This window comes from Malus domestica, chromosome 05, assembly GCF_042453785.1.
Source record: "Malus domestica chromosome 05, GDT2T_hap1".
NCBI classification, from domain to species: Eukaryota; Viridiplantae; Streptophyta; class Magnoliopsida; order Rosales; family Rosaceae; genus Malus; species Malus domestica.
The window spans coordinates 32,732,785-32,760,084 of record NC_091665.1 but is presented as its reverse complement, the minus strand read 5'-3'; the positions used below and the strand labels follow the sequence as shown (position 1 = coordinate 32,760,084).

Below are 27,300 nucleotides of genomic sequence, written 5' to 3'. Positions count from 1 at the left end.
TAGCATATTATTAAAGGACCAAATCAATATTTAATATTACACCAGACTTGAATGAATAGATCTTATTGAGGAATTATAATCTAGTTTCCCACTTTTTTACACAGAGAAAAAGGAGACGTGTTTATCATTTTCTCATTATATGCAAAACATAAAAAAGTTGACATTAAATATTCATTAAAAACGGTTGGATTCTCATATATGCACTTGTAACTAGTTGCCAAAGGACCATAAACAATTAGATTTTCTTTTTTTACTGAATTCAATTTTACATCCTCAAATAGTTGGAAAGAAAATTAATTAATAATTATGGCTCCAACAAAGTTACATAGTGCAATTGAATAAATGACCTGCCATAAATAATTAAACCTGTTGGATACGAAAATTATATTTTCACCTCAAAAATACAGGCCGCGTAGGATGCCACCAACCACATAGGACACATGTCGTTCATGTAGGATGACACTTAAGGTATGTAATCTGGATTGCACATAGAAATAATCACTATCTCGTGACATATATATTTGGATGCTAAGTGTCAACCACGCTTTAATGGGCAATAACGTGTTTTTACCTTTTATCAAATTCAACGGAAAAGAAAAAACAATATTTTCATTTTATTTTTTCATGAGCTAATAGAAGAATTTTTGTACCAAAAAAAAGTGTATTATCAAACTAATCTCAGTACTAATAGTAATTGTCACATATTGAATAAATATATTAATCTTAAGCAAAAATATACAAAAATTTGATAAATATAACAAGTACGCCGTCAAATGAAACCTCATACATCTAATGCATTTAACTGCATTATGGTTTAGGAGGAAAGAGCGCATGACTACGCGCGCATCAGGGATTTCGCAGAAAAATAGTTTACTGTTGGAGTTAAATATGAACAATAAGTGCACAATTAAATTAAACCTCGTACATTTTGTAGCATTATTTTCCTTACGGTTTAGTTATTTGCGTTACAGTTTAAGAGGAAAAAGTGAATACACGGTTGGGCGCACGAGGATTATTGGGAAAATAATTTACCGTTGGAGTTATAAACTCAAGAAATTTAAACTAAAAATTTGTTTTAGGTTTTCTACTAGCTACTACATACTCTTTTGTAATAATACATAAGTTCATAGCATAGAAAAATTAATCAATAATTGTTTGAAGCATAGCAATATATGTATATGTACATGTATAATATTTGCAACCAATTTATTCTGTACTCCTTAGTGTGTGTGCGCGTGTGTGTGTATATATATATATATATCGTTGTAAAAAAAACAAAATTAAAAACCTGCATGCCCAAGATGTTTACACGTCTCTAGACTTAATGACATGGCTGTGAACTACTGGGTTTAACAAAGACACTAAGGGCTGGTTTGGTATTGCTGTGCTTTGAAAAAAAACTGCTGTGAGAATAAGCGGCTGTGCTGTGAGAATAAGCGGCTGTGAAATAAATCAGCAGAGTGTTTGGTAAACTTTTCTGTAAAAGTGCTTTTGGAAAAAAAAAAACAGTCTCATAGTGGGTCTTTTCATTAAAGGAGCACTGCAGCTCCGTATGCTTTGAAAAAAAGCCAGTTTTCCAAAGCTGCAAATAGCAGCTTCAGCTTTTTCCTTTGATTTCAGCTTATTCTCACAGCAGCTTCCAAAATAAGCCTTTTTTTTTTCAGTTTACCAAACACCTAAAACCCTCACAGCTATTTTTCATGGATGCTTTTTTTTTAAGCACTTCACTCCCAAACCACCTCTAAGCATCCGAATTGCAGCTGATGTAAGTGCTTATGCTGACTTGCATGAGCGTTATAATTGCAGGTGTCTTCTGATGAGTTGGTGAGAATGAGTTAAATTCCAATTAAACCCTTGGAAGAGAAAACCTCTAGCACTATATATACATGTAATATGTTACCCTCATTTGCCAAACAGATTTTCTAGTAGCAGCTGTCTGAGAGTCTCAGTCTCTAAGTGCTTCTCTCTCCTCAGCTCAATTCCTCAGGCATGTTGATTTCTTCCCTAGATTTGAGATACATATAATTGTGTGTAAGCGTATATATCCCCACATTTTTCTATATATATGATCTATCTAACCTTATGGACTTGTACGGCTATCTTTGTTTTTAGGTGTTTTCAAAATCTCAGCAGCCTCCAAAATGACTGATCCAGTGGACAAACATGTCATCAGCTGCAAGCTAATCTTATCCACGCATGTCAATGTTTGGATTTTAATTATCAGATAAAAATTGGTTATATGGTTAGCCCTTTTGTTTAATTTGTTTTCAATCAGTATGGTTCTGAATCTATCACCCAAAAAAACAAAACGAGGGTTTTGAATTGTTTTTATTTTTATTTTTTTGTGACAAGGGTTTGAATCACTTGGAAAGTCTTTTTTATATATTTATTTTATTTAATTAAGAGAAAGAGGGGTGTGATTCAAAGGATTTGCAGAAGGAAAACGATATGAAAGGAAATAATTAATAAGAGAAATTTTGTGTAGCATTAGGTGGAGGGAAATTCTATTGAAATTCAAACCAATTTCTCTTGCTAATTTTTATTGAATTATATTTCTCAATGCTCCTTTTTAGTGAGAGAGATCCAATTAATTTTCATAATCCCTCTAATTAATCCCCACAAAGTTACGTGCTACAATATTGGGGGATCTAATATTCAAACAAAATAACCCCAATTTTGATTATATTTAACTGAACTCTATCTTCCAGTTCTTAATTCATGTGATATGATATAATTATTTCATCCCAATACGAAATAATTAAATCATAATGATTAATGGACTCAGATCTAAAGCACATAGCTTAATTTACCCCAACTAGCTAGTAGAGATATCTTTATTATTATCATCTAATAGCTAGTATTGATTTCTAACATTTCAAGACCTAATTTTCTCCTAAAGATTTCTTATGTGACACGCGATTGTACGGTTATAATGTATTTGAACGGACAACGGATAACTATATATATGGTTATGTCTTACGTGTCTTACATGACAACGTGCGTGGTTTTTAAACCTCATACACTACAATATGAAACAGTACCAATTGCAATTAGTATAAGAATTTCATATCTTGTTGCCATTTCTATCCTCATAATAATTGCTTTTAGTTTTCCACATAATAGTCAATTGCATACAAAACAAAATGAGGAAATGCTGAATGTTGTAGTCCTAACCATTCCTCAATAAGCCTATACTTTGTAGTAGTACTTCAATTTCTTATGCTTGGTTGGAGATCGATTGAAATGTATCAAGTTTAGGGTGTGGAGAATATAGATATAGTGGTTATGAATGTTGTTATGTGCATATTAACTAGATGGTATTACCATATTTGTAGAGATTTAAATCTCACAAAAGTAAATTAGATGATACAAGTTCCTCTAAACAATTGAGAGATGTCCCAAACTCGCCTCCTTTTTCCTTTCCCGACGGTATTCACATTTATGACGTGGAACCAGAAATTAATTTGGATGCTATCCTGCGAAATGGCTCTGGGAATATTACCGTTGATTTGCATCGTCCAGATGTAAGTTGAACAGCTTCAATATAACGATTTTGTTTTCATTACTCTACATGTTAACCCAACAGATATGGAAATTTTATCGCAAATGGTCAGCTTTTTAGTTACAATTTTAACAAAAGGGTAATGTTAGGGAGAGAAAATTTGGAAGCAAAGTTTTGAAAACTAAAGAACATGGAAGCTGATGATTGGTTTATTACTTAAGCGTCGATAACTGTGCTCATTATTATTGGTGACAAATCATTTAGTTTGCTAATTTTGTCTCCAAATTTTGTCTCCCAAACATTACCCTTAACAGAATATATTTTAGTCTACTTGACCATATGAGCTTTTCCCACTTTTACCGTGAGGATGTATCATATATAGTGCCTGGTTTTATTAACTCCTTGGCAATATTTTACCTTGGGCAGATGGGGTTAGCACTCCATGGTCAGATGGAGATCAGGAATGGGGAGAGTCATAATAATTTCCCGATCCGTTCAAACATGTTCCTCCCAGCCCAGGAGACAGTTAAGACTGGGTACATATATACATATATACAATAACAGGTTCAGAATTAATTAGTTAATGTGTGAATATATGCTGTAGGTATACCTTGGAAGAGGCATCTAAAAACCTCTCATCAGCTCCAGCTTCACCGAACACCAAACCACCGGGTGCTCCGGCTAGGCGGAAGAGACAGTGGGGTGAAGACCCCAAGACCTATGTCCCTCTGGCGGTGAGGGAGAGGAAGGAAGACGACTACTATTGGCACCATTTCTAGCTAGGTAGGTTTAGTATATAACTATACAGTTTCTATATATCATTTCACTTTTCTTTTGTTAATCAATTCTTGGTTTCCACATGTAAATAAAATGGGGTTCTTCTTTTACTTGCGCAGGTGCTGGGAGAGATCTAGATCGTCTGATGTGATATGATAGAAAGTTCTGTTAGTGCTCAAGCTTAACTGAAGTCGGGAGGACTGTCCTTTCATGCATGTTTTTTTTTCAAAACTCATTTATTCTAGGGATTTTTAACGAAAAACACCCAGTACTGTTCACTTTAACGAAAAACCACATTTTTACACTAAAAAGTCAATCATGGTACTATTCACTTTACCTTTTATTTTGTCCTTATCATTAAAACTCAAAGTTTTCAAGCCATTTTCATTAGTTTTCCTTTTATTCTAAGTACTTTATTTCGGTATGGTCAGAACTCAAAAGCTTGTGGGCTCATTTTATTTGGGCATTTTATTTTGTAAACTTAATGGTGCTAATATTTAAGGTCCCTTCTCTATATGGGGGGATTTGAACTTATAATTTCTCTAGTACTATTTTTTCTTTTTAATGTTGGATGTCTGGTACTACCGTACGTACTAGAGTATTGTTATGTGGTATAGTATGCGTGGATATTTTATTGATAGCATATCTTAAAAGAGAATTGTCAACCGTGTCGTCCACTAGTACTATAATACAAACAGATTATTTCACGTAGACGTGCCACATATTACTGTTTTCTTACTATAAGTTGGTTTTTGTGTGGCTGATAGGCCATCTTCAATCCCGGAAGGCTAAACACAACCCTTGTAACAATGTTTTAGCCCTTTAAAATTTATTATTTTTAAAAATTAATATTGTAGGATAAATTTGTATCTCCAACATGCAAGATTAGGCCATCTCCAACCAAGGGCTGGCCAGAGGGCTCGTTTTAGCCCTCTGGCCTTCCAAAATATTAATATTTTAATGAACAGTACATGGCGAAATTTGCCTCCGTCTCCAACCAAGGGCCAAAGGACCATATGGCTCGTTTTAGCCCTGTCACAAAAATCCGTCTCCAACCAAGGGCCAAACATAATTTATTATTTAAAAACTACAACTTAAATTCAAATCTAACGGCTAAGTGACATCAGCTAGCCGTTGGATTTGAATTTTTTTTGCTATAAATATGATGGATATTGGGCTATAATTCATACAACTTTAAATTCAATCTATTTCAATTCAATATTATTCAATTCAAGTTTGCAATGAATTTCAACTTTGGATCCTCTTCAGATTCCAACTGGGGGTCCTCATCCAATTCCAAATTGGAAGCAAAATGGATGCAAATGAGACGAGAAGATGAGGAGTCTGATGAATAAGTTCAAGTAAGGCGCAACAAACAAAATAGAGCAGAAGTCATGGCTGCGACTATGGTGTGTCAGCCAACTGAGGATCAACCTCAATAGGGTGGCTCTATTGCTGGTCGCTCTTACAAACCACGAAATAGAGCGATGGCGCATGCCAATCTGATGAACAACTACTTCAACCCTAACTCGGTGTACACAAAAGAGGATTTCAGACGTCGGTTCCGGATGAGGTGTCATGTCTTCGAGCATTTACTTCGTGATTTCCAGCAGGTCAATCCATACTTTCGACAGAAGCGGGACAGAGCAAGCTACCCTGGTTTCTCACCTCATCAGAAGGTTACTGTTGCACTTTGAATGATGGCCTATGGCTCCCCAACTGATACGATGGATGAAACCCATGGTATGTCTGAGTCTACATGCCTTCATACTCTTGAACAATTCTGTGACACAATTGTTCAGGTTTACAAAGACGAGTACCTCCGCGAGCCAAATCAAGAAAATCTGAATCGGCTCTTTCGCAAAGCTGAAGACCGTGTGTTTTCGGGCATGATAGGGTCATTAAACTGCATGCATTGGGATTGGAAGAACTGTCCCACCGGATGGCAAGGAGGCTTTAGCAGAATGTCGAGAAAGCCAACTGTTTTGTTAGAGGCAGTTGCTTCATATGACACATGGATCTGGCATGCTTTCTTTGGAGTCCCTGGATTCCAAAATGACATTACAGTTCTTGGGCGTTCACCCATCTTCAATAACTTGTCGGAAGGTAAAGCACCTCAACTTGACTACTACATCAATAGTCGTCAATACAATATGAGGTATTACTTGGCAGATGGCATCTACCCAAAGTGGACGACACTTGTCCAAGCAATTCCAAACCCTAGAATGAAGCAGAAAAGTTGTTTACTTTACACCAAGAGGCATATCAGAAAGATGTTGAGAGAGCTTTCGGTATTCTACAAGCAAGGTGGAAGATCATAAGCGAACCGACAAGAGGGTGGAATCGAGAAAATTTGGACTCCATCATGATGTCTTACATCATATTACACAATATGATAGTGGAGGATGAGCGAGATGGGTATATTGATAGAGAGTCTGATGACGACCAAGAAGATCCAAATAGGTCAAGAAGGGCTCGTGCAAAAATATATGATGGGCCTAATTTGCCTTTCAATCCAAGAACTGGTAGTATCTCTATAAATGAGTACATGAGGAGCTATAGAATGATACGTCATCATGCCACAAACAAGTACCTACAACAGGATCTTGTTGCACATCTTTGGGCCAAAAGAAGCATGGAGTAGGCGTTTAAGTTTTATGTTGTTAAATGTTTTCAAAAATGTTGTTTAAGTTTCATGTTGTTAAATGTTTTTTTTTTATGTTGTATAATTTGTATGTTGGTTAATGTTATTTAATGTTGTTTCATGTTACTTAATTTAATTTAATGTTGTATAATGGCTTAGGAAGTTATAGGAAACAAATATAATTTTAAAAAAATATGAAACAAATTCTGTGAAATAGAAGTTACTAGCAGAAGGCTAAAACACTCTTTTAATTGATCTAACAATAGGCTAATAGGATTACCTAAAGCATTAGAGACTGCAACAATTAGAGAGTCTAAAGATTAAAGTTATTGTTGAATATCCTTGAAAAACATTTTCAGTAAATCTGTTGAGGAAAATATAGAAACTTAGGATGCTATGCAATTCCATCATCCAGGATAGCACATAATACCTGGAATCCAACCTTAAGCCAACATTTTTCTATCTATAGCATCCATCATACCTAACACATTTCTCAGTAGGGGCACATGAACAATCATAATTGAGATTTCATAAGTTTATTTTTTGTTAACTATAATGAAATTTATAAAACAATTTTAGCAAAACTCGAGTCTAGATAATGGAGTTTTGTTCCAGTTTAACAAATATTGACTTGTGTTCTAAGCAACATAATGCATTCACATTTCAATTGTCAGAGGGCATCACAATAATCCCCGATTAAAGATATTAAAAATCAGAACTTCTTCTCCAAGTTTTCATTCAGTTTATTTCACTTGTCCATCAGAATTTTTTTCAAAGAATGATCAAATAAAGACAATAGCATGCCAAAGATTAAAAATCCTCATTTCAAACTTTGCTAATGCATAGCTATGTTTGGTTTTCTTCTCTAGAGACCAGACTGAGAGAGGAGTCAAGTTCTCTAGTACACTATAAATCTCCCGTTCGAGAAACCATCACCACCTCACTCGCCACTCCCTCGATGCACCAACTTACCACCACCCTCATGTCTCACTCCCTCTCTACTACTCTCCCTATTTCCCTCACCTCTATCTCTCTCTCTCTCTCTCTCTCTCTCTCTTGATACTGTGCTCGCTACACAAAAATAGCAAGGCGACGACCGTCGCCATTTTTCACGGAGAACTACGCCACCATGAAACCACCACCATTAATCTCGCCACCTACGCAACTTTTACCATCCCCGAACCAACCCTCTGCAAACTGCCCTTATCCCTTCTAATTTCAGTTCTTGTATTTCTTGTATGGTAACCATTTCTTGCACACTCAAATATTTATATACCAACTGAGAATAACAATATAAATCCTACACCCACCTCTTTTTCCCTACTTGAAAAATTCACCAAAAAAGTGACATTAACCACCATAGTTTAAGAATCCAGACCCCAAATTTCAATCTAATTAATTAAATTACAGAGGATTCTATCTACCTCACGAAAACAAATATGATCAGTTAAAGAAATTCCCTAATCACTGCATCTTAAACTACTTCTTAACTATGTTAGCCATACCAATCTAATAAAAAATCCATGTTCAATCAATTCTTATTAATTCCAACTCCAAGTATTTCAACATCTAGATTATAGAAAATCACAACAAAACAAAACTCAGAACACCCAGATTCCAATCTTGGTGCTAAAGCACACTTTGTTAACCTCACCTTCATCAAGTCCATGATTCCTACCATGAGATCTTTCTCTCTATCCAGACTTGGCTTCAGCTGCAAGATCAAAATAACGAAGCATTCAGTTCCTTTTCTATACTCATAAAATTAAAAATTGAAATATGTTATAATTGACTCGGAATCTTCACATGTATTATGAAAGCATATAAACAGATACAATTGAAAACTTATAACTCTACCTACTAAAGTTGAAAAGTAGCTAATTAAGATCAAGTTCTAGGCATCCAGTGAGCCTTCCAGGGAAAGATGGCCCCATGGACTTAGACTTTGAAAACTGAGGCTTGGTTTGCCTTGTAATTGTATAATCAATAGCATCCTTATGGATTGCAATTGTATGATCAGTAGTATCCTTATGGATTCCCAGATTAATCCTCAAAATTTTGTTCTCATCCGTTAGCTTATGCACCTTGGATAAAAGCCACTCAATTGTTTCACTATTCTCCTTGTTTCTCCTTATCAACTCAGCCCGGTGCTGCATATTTTCGTCAATGAGCTCCGAGATCTGTTCGTGCAATATTTTATCTTTTTCAACCACATTACCATCACATTCTACACCATGATCAATATTCTCTTCTTCCATATATTCTTTGAAAGTACACAAACCAACCTTTTTTAGGACATACCAGCATTTGTTTGTTTTAATGGCTCTGATTTTGGTTTCCATTTTCTCTTTTGTGGTGGTTTGGTCAAGATGCACTCCAAAACACTAATTTGAGTGCCTACACAGATGAACATCGAATTATAGGTCGTACCCAGTGCACAGATGAACATCGAATCATAAAAAAAAAAAAATCCAAAACAGCAGCAGAGATAAAAAAAATGATAATAATTCTAAAAAAAATTAAATCAAAAGCTAAGACTAACTCACAGGAAGCTCCGTGAGTTGATTTTTGGGCAAAAAAAATTCTATCAATGCATTCTCATACAAAAATTTCTTTAAATACTGATTTAATGCAGTCGAGGAGCTAAATGCTTAAATCAGAAAAAATTCATCAACCAGATACTCCTATAGTGCAGTGCAGCAAACCGTTTCTTGAACCTTGACGTATATCACTATAAAACTATCCCAAATATATCTCAGAGATTGCAGAAATTCAGACTATCAATAATGAGACAGCCGGAATGTTTTACCCTAATCTTCTTAGGATTTTAACTAAACAACTTGTTCCTGTAACAGCTATATTAAAGCATAAATATTCATGAACACTCATCACCAATAGCAAAAAGGCACAAAGTACTTTTACAGAAATCTAAAGATCCCTTTTATGCCCCAAACCCAGGTATGTCCTCTCTTTGCCTTCCTCCTTCAGGGCATAATTAAAGATACCCACCAACAATATAACAAAAAAAAATTGCAGTGAGAATTTAAAATACCAACTTTATTTGATATTGCAATGAAATATAACAAAAAGTAAAATAAAAACAAAATGTACAAAATTCATTATTTTTGTAAATTAGTAGTGAAATAACAGAAGAAGCCAAACCCAGAAAAATTAAAAACAAAGAATCACAGTAGAAGAAACACACCATTTCAGATCTTTTTATCCTCTTCGAAGATCGATCGATTCCATAGAGAGAGAGAGAGAGAGAGAGGAGGGAGACGAAGAAGGGGAGAGGAGGTAGACGGAGGCGAGAGGAGGAAAACAACGGAGGCGGTTTACCGAAAGCATGTCTTGTCTTGTGTTGCTAGTCAATAAGTCAGTGTAATCCTCACAAAATCCCTCACTCCATCGGGTCAGTGACAACCTCCCCCAATTTTCTCCCTCTCAATCTCTCAATCACCGACAACTACCCATTAATTTAGGCTTCTATTGGCAATTTTGACACATCCCTCAATCCCGACACCAACGCTTGATTTGAGGAGAAAAAATCAACCATAACCCCTTTTTATGGCAACCTCACTCCTCCCTTTCCCTTCCCCTCCCTGCCATCCCCCGCCTATCTCCCTCTCTTTGTCTCTGCAGCCCATGCTTTTTGGCAATGGCAGGAATGTAAATAATACAAAATCGAAGGTCCAACACACGTTGATATGTCATCATGATTTCCAATTGAACAATGAATTCTAGAATGTAAATCATACCTTAAGTATAAGAAAACCCAGAAAAGGAAAATTAAATCCCTCACAAATGGTGCAAGAAAATATGAGAAACCTATATTAGTCCCAACGGTGAGAGTTTTCATCAAAGAAGTAGACAATCCACACGCTAAATCACCAATCAAACATGAAGATGATCACAAAGAAGAAATCCCTAAAGCCAATATTTTATTAGAGTTGAAAATCGAAATTAAGCCAAAACGGAACCTACACTACCCAAATTAAGCTAAAAATTCACTAACCCTACAAAAAGGCAAAGAAAAATCACCTCTAGATGACTGCCATTGATTCAATGCAAAGAGAGCTCAAGCTGCTTAATATTGTTCTGAAATTAGAGAGAAGGTGTGAGAGATCATGAGAGGACGGAGGGGCGAATGGCGGAGTGAGATTCAGCGCGTCTCTTCTCTGCATATAAAAGATGCCACACAATTATGCAACTTACTCCGTAGACTTATAAACATCACAATTATAAATTCTGAAACTAATATAAATTGAATAGACAATACACAAAGCATAAACAAATTCAGCATATGAACACCAAAACTTACCAAACTCATGTGCTTGCTTGAAGCTGTTTTTGATCATTTTTCTACAATCTACTGCATAAAAAGGACCAAACTATATATATAATTTGCTATAATACCCAAAAAATTAAATTAAATTAACATTTGAGTGGAAGCCACAACCAAAGAGGTAAAATTCAAGAAAACATCAAAATCCCAGAAGAAAAAAAAAAATTCTTTCAGAAAAAATCAAAGAAATTTACTCAGGTAATCAATCAATTATGTACCTAATTCCCCTGATGTCTTGAATAAATATAACACTCCAAGATAAATTAACTACCCAATATTAATTTTTCCTGTTTCTTTCTTCTTATTCTCGGGAAAGAAACAAACCCAAAAACAAATAATTGAAGAAAACATATAGAAAATATTGGGGAGGAGTAACATACAATCTGCTGAGTTCTTGTTCGCTTTGTAGATAAGAGATGGTGGCTTCTCATCGAGTTCATGTATGTATTGCCTGGAGTGAGATGGTGAGCGGGCGTGAGAGAATAGGGCAGTGAGAGAGAGTCGGGAGAGAAAAAGAGGGAAAGAAATGGGGATGGAAACGGACGGAAATGTAGTCGAAGCAGAGCAATCCACGATGACTGACGCGTGGGGGCTCTTAAACTGTGCAAAAATGGTGGTAATTTTGTAAATAAATTGAAATTTTCAATTTGCGGTGAAGAGATGATGGTAATATTGTAAATAACTCAAAATCCAATCCAAGTTACTATTCATTTGAATAGTGCAATAGCAAAGCCTTCTTTAGACTAAAGTAATAATAGGACAAAAAAAAAAATTTAAAAATATGAAACAAATTTTGTGAAATAGAAGTTATAGGAAAAAAATAGAATTTAAAATAAAATGAAACAAATTTTGTGAAATAGAAGTTATAGAAAAAAATGGAATTTAAAAAAAAATATGAAACAAATTTTGTAAAATAAAAGTTATAGGAAAAAAAATAGAATTTAAAAAAATATATGAAAACTAGAAGTTATAGGAAAAATTTTGTAAATAAAAAGTAATAATAAAACTGTAAAAAAAAAAAATCAAAAGCAACGGCTAACTGACGTCAGTTAGCCATTGCATTTGAATTTTAGCTTAAACATTCATGTCGGTTATAACCGACATGATTAATGTTTTTTCTGGCCAGCCTCGGGTTAGCTGGCTGGATGCATGCAGCCAGCTCTTTGGTCATTTCAGATTCCGTGGGGCCCTCTCAAATTCCACGAGCCTTCTGGCCTAGCCCTCGGTTAGAGACGATTTTCGGGCTATTTTCAACCCTCTGGCCCTCTGGCCAGCCCTCGATTGAAGATGGCCTAAAATCTTTTCATCTTGACTTAGAATACTTATGTTGGGGCCTGCCGAGGCTTAACGGCTAGCTATATCTAGCCTGCCCTTGGCTAAACCTAACTCTGATTCTTTTTAGTAGATTCATTTTGGCCTTGGCTGGAAACCTGTCTTGCACAACTACTTGGGGCTAAAAATGGCCTATAACCCATGGTCTAAGATGATCTTAAGTTAATATAGTACAAAAGTGACTAGAATTAATGGTAATGTGTTTGCTTGGTGTTATAGGTTGGCTATTTTATTAAACAGGTATTGTAATCCATTTTTTGTGCAATCGCCTTTTGGGTTTTCTACTGATTGTTTCTACATAAACTAATAGTGACAGAATTCTGTTGTTTTAGAAATCTTGCTTCAACATCTCAGTTTCAGCCTTTGACGTATTCTTTCAACACTCCAATTGTCTTTTGTTTTTTGTGCGCCTGAGTTATAGAGTGGATGTGGTGAAGGAACTGCACTAAGTCATATTTAGTCGTAGGGTTTCACAAATTAAGGAGATTCACTTGGAGAAAGAAGATGGCACGGGTATGTTCTACACACAACTCTAGTTGTTCGAAGACTGTCAATCTAGGTTTCTTATTGTCTTTTGTATGCTTCAAGTTGTCAGCGTGGAGACTAAACTCACTGCCAAAACAAGAGGAAAGATAAGCAAACAAATGAACTTGTGAAAGGTAATTAACATAAGATTATCCTGGAACGTATAGATTATGCCATTTTTCCAGTGGTTTCTTTAAATTTCTTAGTATTACGTTGAAATGAAGCAAAGCTTATTTATTGATATCTCCGATAAGTTGCAAATATGTACGTATACATGAGTCAAAATAAACAAACAAGAGGGAGCCTTCACAAATGTTGCTTAGGAGAAGTCTCAGCAGTCGGTAGAGCCCCAGAAAGAGAAGGCACCGGAGGGGGATTATTCGGAGCCTCAGTTCTGGACAGAACCCTAGAATGAGGAGGCATCGGAGGTTGATCATTTGGAGCTTCATTATGCGGTACAGCCCCAGAAGACGAAGACAATAAATGCCTTTAGAACAAACCCACAAACCTCTGATGATCATGTAAAATCTGACCATCAGATTCCTTCATCTGGTCAAGCTTCCTCTTCATGTTTGTAGCATAGTCATGTGCGAGCCAGTGCAACTGTTTATTCTCATGCTTGAGCCCTCTAACCTCATGTTTGAGACTCATCACTTCAGCCGCCAATGATTCAACTTGGTGGGTTCGAGCAAATAGGCGTTGGGCCATATTAGACACAGAACCTGCACACTGAACACTGAGAGCTAGAGAATCCTTAACAGCTAACTCATCAGACCGTTTGGAAAGTAGTCTGTTATCTTTGGGAGTGTGAAGGTTCCTGGCCACTACCGCAGCGGTCATATCATTATTCATCACAGAATCCCCAATAGTAAGAGGACCAGTAGGGGATAAGAAGGATGGGCGCCATATGTTGCCTAGAGAAGGCGTGGCTGCCTCTTCAACAAGGTTCAAGTCAAAACGACGGTCGGAGGGGCCAAACATTTACAAAAGTGTTGAAGAGAGAAGAGGTCGGACAAATCAAGATCTTAGAAATGCAAGAAGGGAGCTTCTATTGGTGGAGATTCAAGTGTGCTTTGGAACTTAATGCCAGCCTCTAAAAAAATCTGCACTCAACGGAGCTTCAGAATTCGAAGAGGCGCCGGCTTAGAAATCGAAAAGGCGTTTGCTTTCTCAAAAGCTGGGCTGCTCAAAGACCACGAAGGCCGATCGCAGAAATCTAAAAGGCGCTCGCTTTCTCAAAAGCTGGGCTACTCAGAGACCACGAGGGTTGATCTCAGAAATCGAAGAGGCACCTGCTTTTCCAGCCTGGTCAGCACTTGTCACATGCACACTCAACTTTGCGGAAATTATGGGCATTCTGTCGAAGATTTCTGGTGAAGTAGAAAGCACGTGAATGTTACTGTTCAATCATCCACTTTCCACACGCAACATCAGCTCACGGGTACCACAGATAACTTTGCCAAAGATCTCTGACAAAGTTTAGAGACGTGAAGCTTGCAGCTCTCATTACATCGCTATGACCAAGAAGGGTAAAAGAATAGCAAAGAAACAACACTAACAAAGTTTAGACACATAAATTTTGAAGGTCTAGCTACCATATTATTACCCACAAGGGTAAAGGAACAGGACTACTGCTGGATAATTGGAAAGTCCCTGTGTGTCAACCTCTGTGCTCCGTGGCAAGGTAGACTAGCAAACAGGCCCAACCTTTACTCACATTCGAGAAAACACTCCTAACAAGATTGCTTGCTTCAAGATCGAAGAGGCACCGCCTTTCAAATCTCGAGAGCCAAACTCCCAACATGATTACTTTCTCAAAAATCGAAGAGACACCGGTCTCCGAATCTCGAAAGCCAAACTCTTAGCAGGATTGCTTTCTCAAAAATCGAAGAGACACTGTTCTCCGAATCTCGAGAGACAGATCCTCGACAGGATTGCTTGTTCGAAAACCAAAGAGGCACCGCTTTCTCAACTTCGAGAGCCAGATCTCCTTGGATAAAGCTTGTCTGTAATCTTCACACCGTTTTCTCAACTTCGAGAGCCAAATCTCCTTGGATAAAGCTTGTATGTAATCTTCACACGCAGCATCAGCTTTCCAGATATCACAGACCATTTTTTCAAAGTGCTCTAACAGAGTTAAAACACATGAAGCTGGCAGCTCCCACTACCGTGCTATGACCAAGCAGGGTAAAGGAATAGTATTACTACTTGTTGTTAGGGAGACTCCTATATATGTCGACCTCCATCCTCAACGGACAGGTAGACCTGCAAAAATGCTCAACCCTTCCTCATATCTGAGAGGGCACTTCTAACGAAGCCTCTCGAAATACTCAGCTTTATTTCCCCCCGAGAATACCTCTGCAAACAAGCTACACCAGAACAAGAATATCTCATATCATCAGGGTTAAAAGCAAGAGTATCCCATATTATACTTTTTCCCTGTCTTTTCCTTTAGCCCTGTTCTTACCTGCAAGACAATGAGAAGGAGAGCAATCAGTCAGCATTTAGAATCAAGCTTCCAGTCAGGAACTGACTGCCTGGAACCCCTTACCTGATTACTTACCTGGCATTGCTCTCGAGTACTCATCTTCAACATCTATGCTTCCAAAGAAGATATCACATCTGCCTGAGGAACATATAGGGCAAGTGAGAAAGATACAAGGAAGCATGTGGAGACAAGCGTAACAGAACACGTGCCGATACATCCACTACTTTGTCAATAGCAAAAGTATCCCATATCAGCAGGGTCGAACGTACTCTAGATTTGATGGACTTGTTTTGACCCTCAAATTCTTCAGTTGGCCTTATACTGTGGAGGAAACCAGAAAACCCTCCAGCCCAGTTCAAGAATAAGCCTGTGCAAAGTTACTTATTCAAAAGCAAAAGTATCTCATATCACCTATTCTCCTTTTCTTCTCTTTATCCTTCATGCTGCTTGCAAGATAGGGAGAATGAGAACAATCAGCCGGAACTCGAAATCAAACTTCTGATCTGGGACTGATTGCTTGGAGCTCTGATTGCTTACCTTGTCTGTCACCTCTTTCAGCAGATCCCCTAGCTCGGCGACTTGGGGGATTCCTACTACATGGTTTGTATCGCGCTTGACCAAACCTGAAACTACAAGTAAGCTTCAAGTGAAATTGATACATTACCTTGTGCATCTCCACCAGTTAAAGATACCACCCCTGGATGGAGGAAGAGTACTTCCAAAGAAGATGCCACATCTACCTATGAGACAGATAAGACAAGTGAAGACGATACCACACTTCGGTACTTAGAAGTTTCGTGATTACGAGATCATTCTCCCACAATATTTCCTAATGTCATTTGTACTAAATCATTCACTAGTACTCACTAAAGGAGAGTTTGAACCTATGTACTGTGTTCACAATTAATGAGAACTCTTCTACTCCGTGGACGTAGCCAATCTGGGTGAACCACATACATCTTGTGTTTGCTTTCATGTTTCTATCCATTTACATACTTATCCACACTAATGACCGGAGCAATCTAGCGAGATCACAAACTTAATACTTTCTGTTGTACCAAAGTCCTCACTGCTTTTGTGCATCAACAATCCGTAAGTCCTTACCTTTTTGCGTTGGTAATGGATGAGTTAACAGGACATATTTAAGATGATATTCCTTGGTGTATGCTTTTCGCAAACGATATAGTGTTGATAGATGAAACTCAGGAAGGGGTAAATGCGAAGCTTAACCTTTAGAGAGAAGTGTTGGAATCTAAAGGTCTTCGCCTAAGCCGATCAAAGACAGAATATATAGAGTGCAAGTTCAGTGCAAACGGAGGCCAAAATGAGTTAGGGGTGAGGATCGGAGATCAGGAAATACCAAAGAGCGACCGTTTTCGCTACTTAGGATCTATCTTGCAAAAGAACGGAGAATTTGATGGAGATCTCAACCATAGAATAGAAGCTGGATGGATGAAGTGGAAGAGTGCATCTGGCGTGTTATGTAACCTTCGTAGGCCACTGAAACTCAAAGGAAAATTTTATACGATGGCAATAAGGCCGGCGATGCTGTATGGCACAGAATGTTGGGCGGTGAAGCATCAACACGTAGGTGTAGCGGAGATGAGGATGTTTCGTTGGACGTGTGGGCACACGAGAAATGATAAGATTAGGAATGAGGATATCCGAGGTAAAGTAGGAGTAGCCAAAATTGAAGGAAAGATGAGAGAAAATCGGTTACGGTGGTTTGGACATGTGCAAAGAAGGCCTACTGACGCTCCGGTTCGAAAATGTGACTACGGGACAGAGGTTCAGGGCCGAAAGGGTAGAGGAAGACCTAGGAAAACTTTGGAAGAGACCCTAAGAAAAGACTTAGAGTACTTGGATCTAACGGAGGACATGACACAAAACCGAGCGCAATGGCGTTCTAGGATTCATATAGCCGACCCCACTTAGTGGGAAAAGGCTTTGTTGTTGTTGTTATTTTAGAAATAGCCTGTGAGAATATGGTGTCATGGTGGTTCCTTTCTTCGTCTCATTGACTGTTATGATCAATCGGTATTTCAATGTCAAGTTTAGTTTTGACCAGTGACCGTGTATTGATTTAGTCAGAAAGAAGCTGGTATACCTAAAAAAAAAAGGGAGTTTTAACGAAAAGCCCACGGTACTGTTCACTTTAACAAAAAACCACATTTTTACACTAAAAAGTCAAACCTGGTGCTATTCACTTTGCCCTTTATTTTGTCCTTATCATTAAAACTCAAAGTTTTAAAGCCCTTTTCATTAGTTTTTCTAAAAAAAAAATCATCAAGATTGAGGACATCCCTGGATTGAGTAAGTATATTATTTTGCTTAAGTAGTTATTTTATTTTCTTAACTTGCGATAGAGTACCCTCCTAAAGTGTCTTTCCAGGGGCTGGAAGCAATATGATTTTGTATGCAATATGCGAAATACAAATTATACAATACATGAAATGCCGCCATTTGAGGTGCATCGACTATTTTCGCCAGTATAAATAAAAGACGCATATATAGGAATATCATAATTAATTTAAATTTAAATTTATATAGTCTGACTTTCATATTTTTAAGAGATTTTTAATCAAACCCTCCCAGAACTGTTCACTTTAACGAAAAATTATATTTTTACTCTAAAAAATCAATCATGTTACTATTCACTTACAACATTTTTTCGTCATTTTCGTTAAAATCAAAGTTTTCAAGCCATTTTCATTAATTTTTCTTATTTTTAACCCTATGTCCTACTCTCAGTATCAAATGCATCCTTACCAAATAAATTTTAATTTGCAGAGACTATGCATGACCATGTTGATGCCTGGCCTTTTAAGGAACCAGTCGACGTACGTGATGTTCCTGATTATTATGACATCATAAAAAGATTCCGTGGATAAGAAGGACAATTTCTTTACTTAATTTCAGCGATCCGCAGAGAACGTAGTTGAATTGTGCCTGGAATTGTTCCGCATGCTTTCATGGAAACCGTAATTTGAATATTTGATTTCTGATCAATCTTGTTTTGATGGTAGCTTGATCATAACCTGCTGCACGTTGTCATTGGCATCCTGAGTGGTGAAATTGCCAAGACTGCTTAAATTTCGAAAGTCGGCATGATGTTGAGATAGATGTTTGTAATTGCGCATATCCTATCAAGCATACGAAGCTTTTAATGGACATTTAATATTGGTGGGAGGGGCAATCAAAATCATTTGTTGTACACTCAAATATTGGTGGGAGGGGCAATCGAAATCATGACCCTAAAATGTTCTTAACTACTTGAGCTACAAGTCTTGTTCCAAGATGTGTAATTCTCGTATAACTCCGACATGGTTGTGGCACAGTGTTTAACAAGAAAAATAAAGTTCATTTATGGCAAATTCTAAACAGGAACAAAGACGGAATTGAAATTTAAACTGAACGAAAACAAAAGGCCAAAGTATAATCCCGCTAATAAACACATAACTTCAATCAGCCGTTTTACCCCTTTCCTGAAAAATAGGAAGGCCCCTACATCCGGTTCTACTTCTTATTCTTTGGGACGGCGTGAGGGAGCTGAGGGTCCCAACCTGGCAATGCTTCACCCACTCCTGGCCGTGGCTGCTGCTGCTGCGGCATGTGATCTATGTTGCCTGTGTGCGGCATTGAAGAGTTGTGAGCCATGTTGCTTCCAGTGATGACTGGTTGGCCCGCATTACCCTGTCGGTTCCCAACTAGAGAGATTGGGGAGTTCGCGTGAAAGCCAGTCTCCAATCTCTGGTGATGCAGAGGGGTAGTGGTCATACTAGGAACTCCCGGATGAAAGAGCTGGTTAGAGTTTGGTTGCATTGGCACAGCAGCATTTGTGGATGCATTCATTGGGTTGCTCACGGGCGGCATGCCTGCGTTAGCTACATTTGACATGGCTAGAAGTAGCGGATTGATCCCTGTCACTCTTTTCACAGATTCTTCTGCCATTTTCACCTGATTTTTGTTTATTCAAATATATATCACCTTGAATCAAATAAGAGAACTGAATTAACAGTACACAGAGTATTGAATGAGAAAAATATGCAAACGACTACAAATTGAAAACACAGAAAGTCTTAGCGGCTAACCTTTGCTCTTAACGTTTCAATATCAGCTCTCAATATTCTGTTGTCAACAGCAGCATTATCATATTTCTGATTCACATCAGTGAGACGTTTTAACAGCCCAGAGTGTTCAACCCTTAGCTGACCAACCTGAAGGAACCCAAACATAAACTTCTTAATCTTGTCTATTACACACAAAACTTGGAAATATCAAGAAGCGATGATGATAATTATTGCTAATTCACATTTTGAAACAAGGAGCAGCACCTGTGTCTCAAGTTCACTCATTTGGGCTTGTTTTCTTCTTCTAGAGCGTCTTGCGGACTCTCGATTGGACAGCATCCTGAGCACCATTAACATGTCAATTGATAAAGGGCTAAGTTTTTAGATGTAGCAATATGGTATTAAGTTGCATATCGAGAGTATATGTTGATTTCCTGACAATGTTTACAACAAACCTGTTGTCAAACAAATTCATCAGGTGAAAAAACATGCAGCAGACAACATATCCCTCCTTCCAAATCAGATCATTTGCTTCGACAAATTGAAGTTTTAAATTTTTGTTCGGACAAACTAAAGTTTTGAACTTTCTACTAATCTTTCTTGCATACAGGGGATCATATTAACCATCATCCATCATGAAGGCAATTATGTGTTGATGCCCTTCACGTATCAATTATTGTAGAGAAATTATTACTCAGGTCGATAAAGCCTAAATAGCAACTACTCATCCCTCTTGCACACAGGACAAATATTAACCATCATCCAACAAGAAGGCAATCAATGTGCTGATACCCTTCATATATCGATCATTGTAGAGAAATTATAACTCAAGTCAATTAAGCCTAAACACCAACTATTACTTTGAAACCAGTGAAAAACCCTAAACATTACACCAAGATATGAAACAAAACTACCTAATAGTTGCAAAACTAGGCAAGCAAAGAAATGGGTTACCTCCTAGCACGTTTCACATCAGAGGGATCCATATTCTCATTAATCTCAATGTCTCCTTCGAGATCATCATCATCCGAGTCCTCTTTCGATGATCCACTCGTTGTTTGCTTACTCAGTACCGGAGTTCTTCTCTGAGCAGCAGGTAAAGCCGAAACGCCATGCGGGCTAGTGTCAGCTTCATTTTGTGGAACTGGCAAAGCATTACCAGCACCTAGCAATAGCTCAAATCAAATGGTTTTCGAATGTTAGACACAAATATAAGAATCGTCAACACATCTCAGAGAAATGCTATGGCAAAAGTTCCCAAATTTAATTTATAAACAACCTAATTACGAAATTAAACACCTAAATCATTGCAGATTGCGAAAAATGGATATGAAATTAGCAGGCAATGAGCCAATCACAAACCTTTATCAAGCGATCGAGTCGGGGCTAACTGTGAAGGCTTCGACACCAGCGACGGATTCTCAGCCAGATTACCCAAATCCACAGGCGTCAAAGACGATGCCTGCAATCACATTCATCAATAAAAAATAAATCAAAAAAATGGAATCAAAAAATCAAATAAAAAATTAAAAATTGATGTGAGAGAGAGGGATACGCGAGAGAGAGCTACTGCTGCGCAAGCCAGATCGAGCTGGTTCTTAAGAAATTCGCGGTACTGGTCCGAGTTAATCGGAGCCGTCGGAGCTGGATCCAACGCCGCCGGCGGAGGATGATTGAGCTGCTGAGGAGGTTGCAGTTGACGATGGCGATGACGATCGGGCTTCTTGATCTCAACTACCTCTTCGTCCACATCGTCGCGCTTCGACGTCGACGACTGAGACGCGACGGAGCAGGAAGCGGCGGACGAAACGGGAAATTGCTCGGCGACCGATTGGCGAGGAGTGGCGGCCGGGGTCGTGAACTCGTCGAGGAACTGCTCGAAGGCCCACTCCGACGCGCTCCGGTTCATCTCCGCCGGCGACGACAGAGCCCAAAACGTGTCGGAGGAGTCGTCCGCGGTGAACACTGAATGCATACTCTGTGCGGGCGTGAATGTCCGAAATATCCAATTTTTGGTTGGCTGCGTCGACGAGTTGCGAACCTTCGTTGTTTATATTCGGACAAATAGAGGAAAGTTCTGGTGGCGTGCGGCACATGGTAATATTTGTACGGGGGTTTTTAATTTGGTTGGCTGCGTTGATTTGAATAGGTTTGACACATCTCGTGCGATGACTAGAAGATTGCTGGTTCATGTAGCAGAGGATAAGGACCAATTTTTGGTTGGAGGAAGGAGGGGAAAAACCTACGGACAAGACAAGTATTGAAGGACAAATGTGAAATACGAAAGTGAGGGTCCACATGGGTGGGTCCCATGTAAAGTTGAAAAGATGTTGTATGTGTATGACTAACGGAGTTACTCTAGGTTAATTTTTTTACCGTGCGGTAATTACTCTAGGACTTTTAAAAGTGCGGTTAATCACACTGTTGAAGGAATGTATTGTGTTAGAAAGATTGGTTGAAGTTGTAATGAAATGAACCAAAAAAGAATGAATTGTTGATATTTTATCGATAATATGTTGATATGTTTGCCATTATTTGAAACGTACTAATAGGTTAGTGATTTATCTTCGATAATACAGATCCACATCCATTTTTTTTAAAACCTCATCATATACCGGAAATGTTTGTTGGTTTAGGTATGATGATCTCAATTTCCGACCAAAATGTAAGAAAAATATCAGTATGTCTTAGTTTTGTACTACCTGAATTTTACAGAGAATATGATTTATTACTAATTTTCATTGTGCAAAAAGATGAACTACCGTGACTTTGTCACTAGTAAGTCCCCCTTTAAAAAATAAAAATTATGTATAACTAATTGGTAATTGATTTGAGTCATTTGACTAATTCTCAATAACTTTTATCATTTTGATACGGGATAAAGTTACTCCAACTTTTGTTTAATAATCAACAATTATCGTTCATGAAATTTTTAACGATGACCGGAAAAAAAAACAGCTGTAGTGACCCTTGCATATTTTATTTTCGACAAAGAACTTTGAAACTACAACGGTAAGATTTTCACATCAACGGAAAGATTTTGCAACAAAGATGACTAATCTGTGGTTCAAAACAAGAGAAAAAAAAAAGCACACATAAAATGTCTTCAGAGGAGTGCAGATTTTAAAGACTTGGTGAAAGTTGCTATTTCCTTCAACCCTTCCTCGGGCGTTTTCGCTTCGCCCAACAGCTTCACCATCGCACTACCAACGATAACGCCATCAGCTCCCCACCCTGCTACCTGCACAACACACACGAATAAGTATCTCGATTGAAGCAGACGTTTAGCAACAACTGTCATTCTGATATTCTTTTGGTTTGAAGCAGGCAGGACAAAGTCTAGAAAGGGAGAGGGGACAGTCGAATTTTAGCAGGATGGTAAAGTAGAGCTCGTTTGGATGTGTTTTTAAAATGACTGAAAGCGCTTTTGTTGAAAATGTTTTTGAAACTAATTCTTAGTAAAATTGCAAGTATATTCTGGAAAAGCACTTAAAGTGCTTCCTGGAAGAAGCACATAACTGGTGCTTCTTGTAGAAAGCACTTTAAGTGCTTTTGAAACCAAAAAACATTTTCTCTAAAAGCGCTTTTAGTCATTTTAAAAGCACATCCAAACGAACCCGTGGTCTACTGTGGGTGTGGGTGTGAGGCATGCTGAGTTAGGTTAGAATACTGACCTGTTTCGCATGTTCGGGCTTTGAGATGCCGAAACCAACTGCTACAGGCTTTTTTGTTGTCTGTCACATAAAAGGTAAGCATGGTTATGCAAGACAAACATGTTAGTTCAAGTGGGATCATATCAACCGCATATGTTTTCTAGCTCTGTTTGGTATTGAAGCCTTTAAACTTTTGAAAGAAATTCAGTTCAATTCTAGCACCTAATGATATAACGTACTTCAAAACAATTAAGAAATTAAAATCCACGCTGGTAAACTGTAGAACTGATTCAAAAGACAAACCTCTTTAATTTCCTTTAAAAGGGCAGGAACTCGTTCGTTCACAGATGCACGGGCACCAGTAACTCCGATGGAGCTTACCTATAATTCAAAACAACGAACAATAAAATGCAATTAGCAACGTCATATTCACCTCAAGATAGATGAAAGAATTTGTATAAAATTATAAATAAAATATGTTTGCGAAGCAAACAAAACTTGCCAACTTGTTATTGATAGGAAGCCCTCCAAAAATGGAAGTTCTTTGACCAAGACCACATTTAGCATCCACTTTCATGACACCAGTTATCACATGTATTCAATATTTTAATTTCTAATCTAAGTGATAATTCCAGAAAACTGGACATAACTCAATAGATTGTTAAATATATAGAGAATATAAAAGAACAAGGATAGATGTGTGATTCTTACTAGGTACAGAAATCCTTCTGAAGCTTCGGCAATGGCCTTCATGCGATCAATTGGAGTAGTGGGTGTAGTTAGTAATACCTGTAAATCATACAAGCGGATCGGAAGTATTTCAATTACATCCAAAAGTAAGAATCAATAATTTGAAATAATCTAAAAAATCCGAATATAGTGCAGGGAAAAACTAAGAAACAAACCAATTCAATATTATTTTTCACAGCTTCCTTTCTCAAAATTTCTGTTTCTTCCAATGGAACATCTGGAACCACAAGCCCTACAAGCCAATATAAAATAGGAATCTAGTCATATTCCTATAAGATATATATTTTAAGACGAAATCAAGTTCACAAAGGATAAACAGAACTAATTATGATGTTCATAAACATTATAAATCAAGTACTTATACATTACCATGTACACCAACGTCTTTGATGGTGGACATGAACTCCGGAATTCCACGCTTCAAAATTGGGTTATAGTAAGCAAACAGCGCAATTGGGCAAGACAATTGAGGAATCACCTGTACATTCAACAAATTAATATAATGAGATTGTTTCGATGGGAAGAGCGAGAGAGGTGTCAATGTGAAACAAGAACTGTACATAACAACTTCACGATGTCTGTATGCATATCATTCGTAGATTTATTACGTAAGAAACATCATGGGAGAATATGCTACTGTCTTGATATGAATTTTTACTCCTACATCCCACATAGAGATATGTAGTATGGTAATATGATAATAACTTGGATGCTCATAATCAAATTATTTCATGGAATTCAGCAATCAACGTTTCGTTGGTAGTCACAGTAACAGTAATAAATCTAACATACTTTTCACTTGGGATAGAAAACCAACAAATATCAAGTTGTTATAACATAGCATATAAAGATACCTCCTTCAACATTGAAATAATTGCATTGAGATTGGTCCCTCTTGCCAGGGAACGGGTGGCTGCAGCCTAAGAAATAATACACACCAATTAGTGGTGGATAAAAAACAGGAACCTATTGAACATAAATTGTAACAAGAACATGCCAAAGTAGACAATACAAACGGAAAACATATCAAACCTGTATAACTGGACCATCTGCTAATGGATCCGAGTATGGAACACCTAATTCGATTATGTCTGATCCACAAGAATCAAGCACCTTCAATGCTTCTGCCGTGATTGAAAGATCAGGATCACCGGCAGTGATGTAAGGGATAAATGCAACCTTCACAGAAAGACATAATCATTAGAACAACAAAACTTGATGTATAAACCATTTCATCTAAAATCAGTTGCAAATCCCAGTCCTAGTCCTAAGATAAAATTTAGCTGAGAAAACCAAATATTCCAATGTCGATCCATTTTGAAGCATGCATAACAAACAACCATAAACATAACTTGTGACTGATTAGTGTACTATAGCAACTTTGCCAATACTGGTAAAATGCAGAGAATTTGTTCAAAGCCAAATCGTTCTCAAGAACAAGAACCAAACAAAAATTTTAATCAGTCAGCATCCCTTCCCCGACCCTATTAGGAAATGAAGGCCAACATATGAAGGGGAAATTGAATATATCAAGAACATGGCAATGCCAAAAGCAACAAAAGAGGTATAAAATGTGCATTTGGCTGGTGATCAAAATACGACTAAAAGTCCCAAAATTTTTGGCAGACTTAAGTGGGCAGAGAAAGCCATGAATTTGGTGGTTTTGCAAGTTTTTCAAAAGGGATTTAAATGAAAGAACAAAACATGCAGAGCAAGCACACCAAATCATGAAACTTTGTAAACCCAGCTTTCATTGGGCACCGAAAGCCATGAAATTTGGTGGGTTCTGCAAAATTTTCAGTAGGGATTCAATTGCAAGAACAAAAAATTGAAGAAAGGGGCACACCAAATGATGAAATTTTCAAACCCCATCTTTCATTGGGCATAGAAATCCATGAAAAGTGGTGGGTTCTGCAAAATTTTCAGCAGGAATTCAAATGAAAGCACAAACAAGCATAACAGGCACACCAAATGATGAAACTTTTCCACAATGCAATCGAAATCTCATAACCCAGATGCCCAAAATTTGCTCACCTTTCCCTGCTCCTTCAGATTTATGAAAGTCTGGGAGAGGCTGACGGCTGGGGTGGCGGTGAGAGCCGCCATTGGAGCAAACTTCTTGGTCGAAAGGGTGGATACTTGATTGGGAGAGCGGAGGAGCAATGGGTTTTGTGGTTTCTTCAGTTGGAGAAACCCAGCTGCAAATTTAAGAGAGGAAGAAGCAGCCATTCGGTAGACCCAGCAGTGACTGAGCGTTTTGTAGGGTTTTCAGTAGCCTTCTTCTGCCGGGTGTACACTTTGTTTTTACTCTCAATTTTCAAGTACCATTCTTGATTCCTTCTTATCATATTTATTTGTCTCAACCTTTGAATTCCGCGCATATTTTATTTTATCTTTTTCCCCAAATGAAATTTTTATCAATTTATTTTGGGCTAAAAATTTGTGATTGATTCTTTTAGATTTTAGATTGTCAGAGTTAATTTCAAGTTTCCTGAAGAGGGAAATGGGTCAAATTGTTAGGTGCACCTAATATCTTACCTTTTAAATTCTTAGCATATTTCCTCATAAGGAAAAAAAAATTTGAATAAAAGTACAGGGAGTATCTGAAATTTAAAACATTGTAACTTTTCCTTGTATAATCAAATTTAGAAAATTGCGAAATATTTAAGACTCGTTTGGGGTTTTCTACGTGAGAAAGTTGGAAAAATAGTCTCGTAAGCTCTTGACATGCTTTGTAGACAAAGAAATTATGCATTTTGGTGAAAACATGCGATGTCTTATGTTAGATGTAGTCATTCTTACCTTTATGTCAATCAGAATTCAACATGTATGGGTAATTTTTTATTTATTACATTTTAACAAGTTATTTATCTTTTTGTTGATACTTTAAGAATGATTCTTTGTTGATATTATCAAATGTCAATCCTCGTGTCAAAATTTATATTTGTTTTCTTAATGACTTGTTACTATTCCTATTTTGGTACTTGTACAATGTTTTTGGCAAAATATTATACTATTTTCATGCTAATCAGTAATTACTCATATCTAATTAGAGTTCCGCTCTTTTAGTCATCTGCTAATCAAATATCCACCGTCACCTACCTTTGAATTGAGTTTAAATATGAAAGATATTGAATCAATAAATATGATTTTAATATTTTAATCTATGTCATTGATATCAAACTAAGATTAAGTGATCGTGTATTTGTTAATC

General features: G+C 37.4%; 3 protein-coding genes and 1 long non-coding RNA gene across 8 annotated transcripts; 1 reads left to right on the top strand and 3 right to left on the bottom strand.

Moving 5' to 3' along the window:
- Positions 1-5,766: 5,766 nt before the first annotated feature.
- On the top strand, positions 5,767-6,600 carry LOC139196210 (uncharacterized). The gene is made up of 2 exons (XM_070821881.1): positions 5,767-5,958; positions 6,082-6,600. Exons 1-2 carry the CDS (start codon positions 5,767-5,769, stop codon positions 6,598-6,600), a joined length of 711 nt encoding a protein of 236 aa, XP_070677982.1.
- A 1,849-nt stretch (positions 6,601-8,449) lies between these two features.
- LOC103406513 (uncharacterized) lies at positions 8,450-11,836 on the bottom strand. 2 transcript variants are annotated; one of them, XR_011581038.1, is made up of 5 exons: positions 11,649-11,836; positions 11,245-11,295; positions 10,965-11,101; positions 9,225-9,320; positions 8,450-8,637 (listed from the first exon to the last, which is right to left on the bottom strand). It is a non-coding gene; the product is annotated as an uncharacterized lncRNA (long non-coding RNA). The 2 variants fall into 2 exon arrangements; XR_524596.4 differs by lacking the exons at positions 8,450-8,637; positions 9,225-9,320 and adding an exon at positions 10,776-10,850.
- Positions 11,837-18,953: 7,117 nt separating this feature from the next.
- Positions 18,954-21,894, bottom strand: LOC103435675 (light-inducible protein CPRF2-like). 4 transcript variants are annotated; one of them, XM_008374074.4, is made up of 6 exons: positions 21,239-21,894; positions 21,046-21,145; positions 20,638-20,848; positions 19,948-20,023; positions 19,705-19,830; positions 18,954-19,570 (listed from the first exon to the last, which is right to left on the bottom strand). In XM_008374074.4, exons 1-6 carry the CDS (start codon positions 21,656-21,658, stop codon positions 19,130-19,132), a joined length of 1,374 nt encoding a protein of 457 aa, XP_008372296.2. In that variant the 5' UTR covers positions 21,659-21,894; the 3' UTR covers positions 18,954-19,129. The 4 variants fall into 4 exon arrangements, with proteins under 4 accessions (XP_008372296.2, XP_008372298.2, XP_070677236.1 ...); XM_008374076.4 differs by having other exon boundaries at positions 18,954-19,600; positions 21,239-21,811; XM_070821135.1 differs by having other exon boundaries at positions 18,954-19,600; positions 21,254-21,811.
- A 748-nt stretch (positions 21,895-22,642) lies between these two features.
- On the bottom strand, positions 22,643-26,437 carry LOC103435676 (tryptophan synthase alpha chain-like). Its single transcript, XM_070821134.1, has 9 exons — positions 26,121-26,437; positions 25,119-25,265; positions 24,941-25,006; positions 24,456-24,564; positions 24,242-24,318; positions 24,048-24,125; positions 23,640-23,717; positions 23,358-23,417; positions 22,643-22,924 (listed from the first exon to the last, which is right to left on the bottom strand). The coding sequence occupies exons 1-9, from the start codon at positions 26,313-26,315 to the stop codon at positions 22,790-22,792; spliced, it is 945 nt and encodes a 314-aa protein (XP_070677235.1). The 5' UTR covers positions 26,316-26,437; the 3' UTR covers positions 22,643-22,789.
- Between the last annotated feature and the right edge of the window lie 863 nt (positions 26,438-27,300).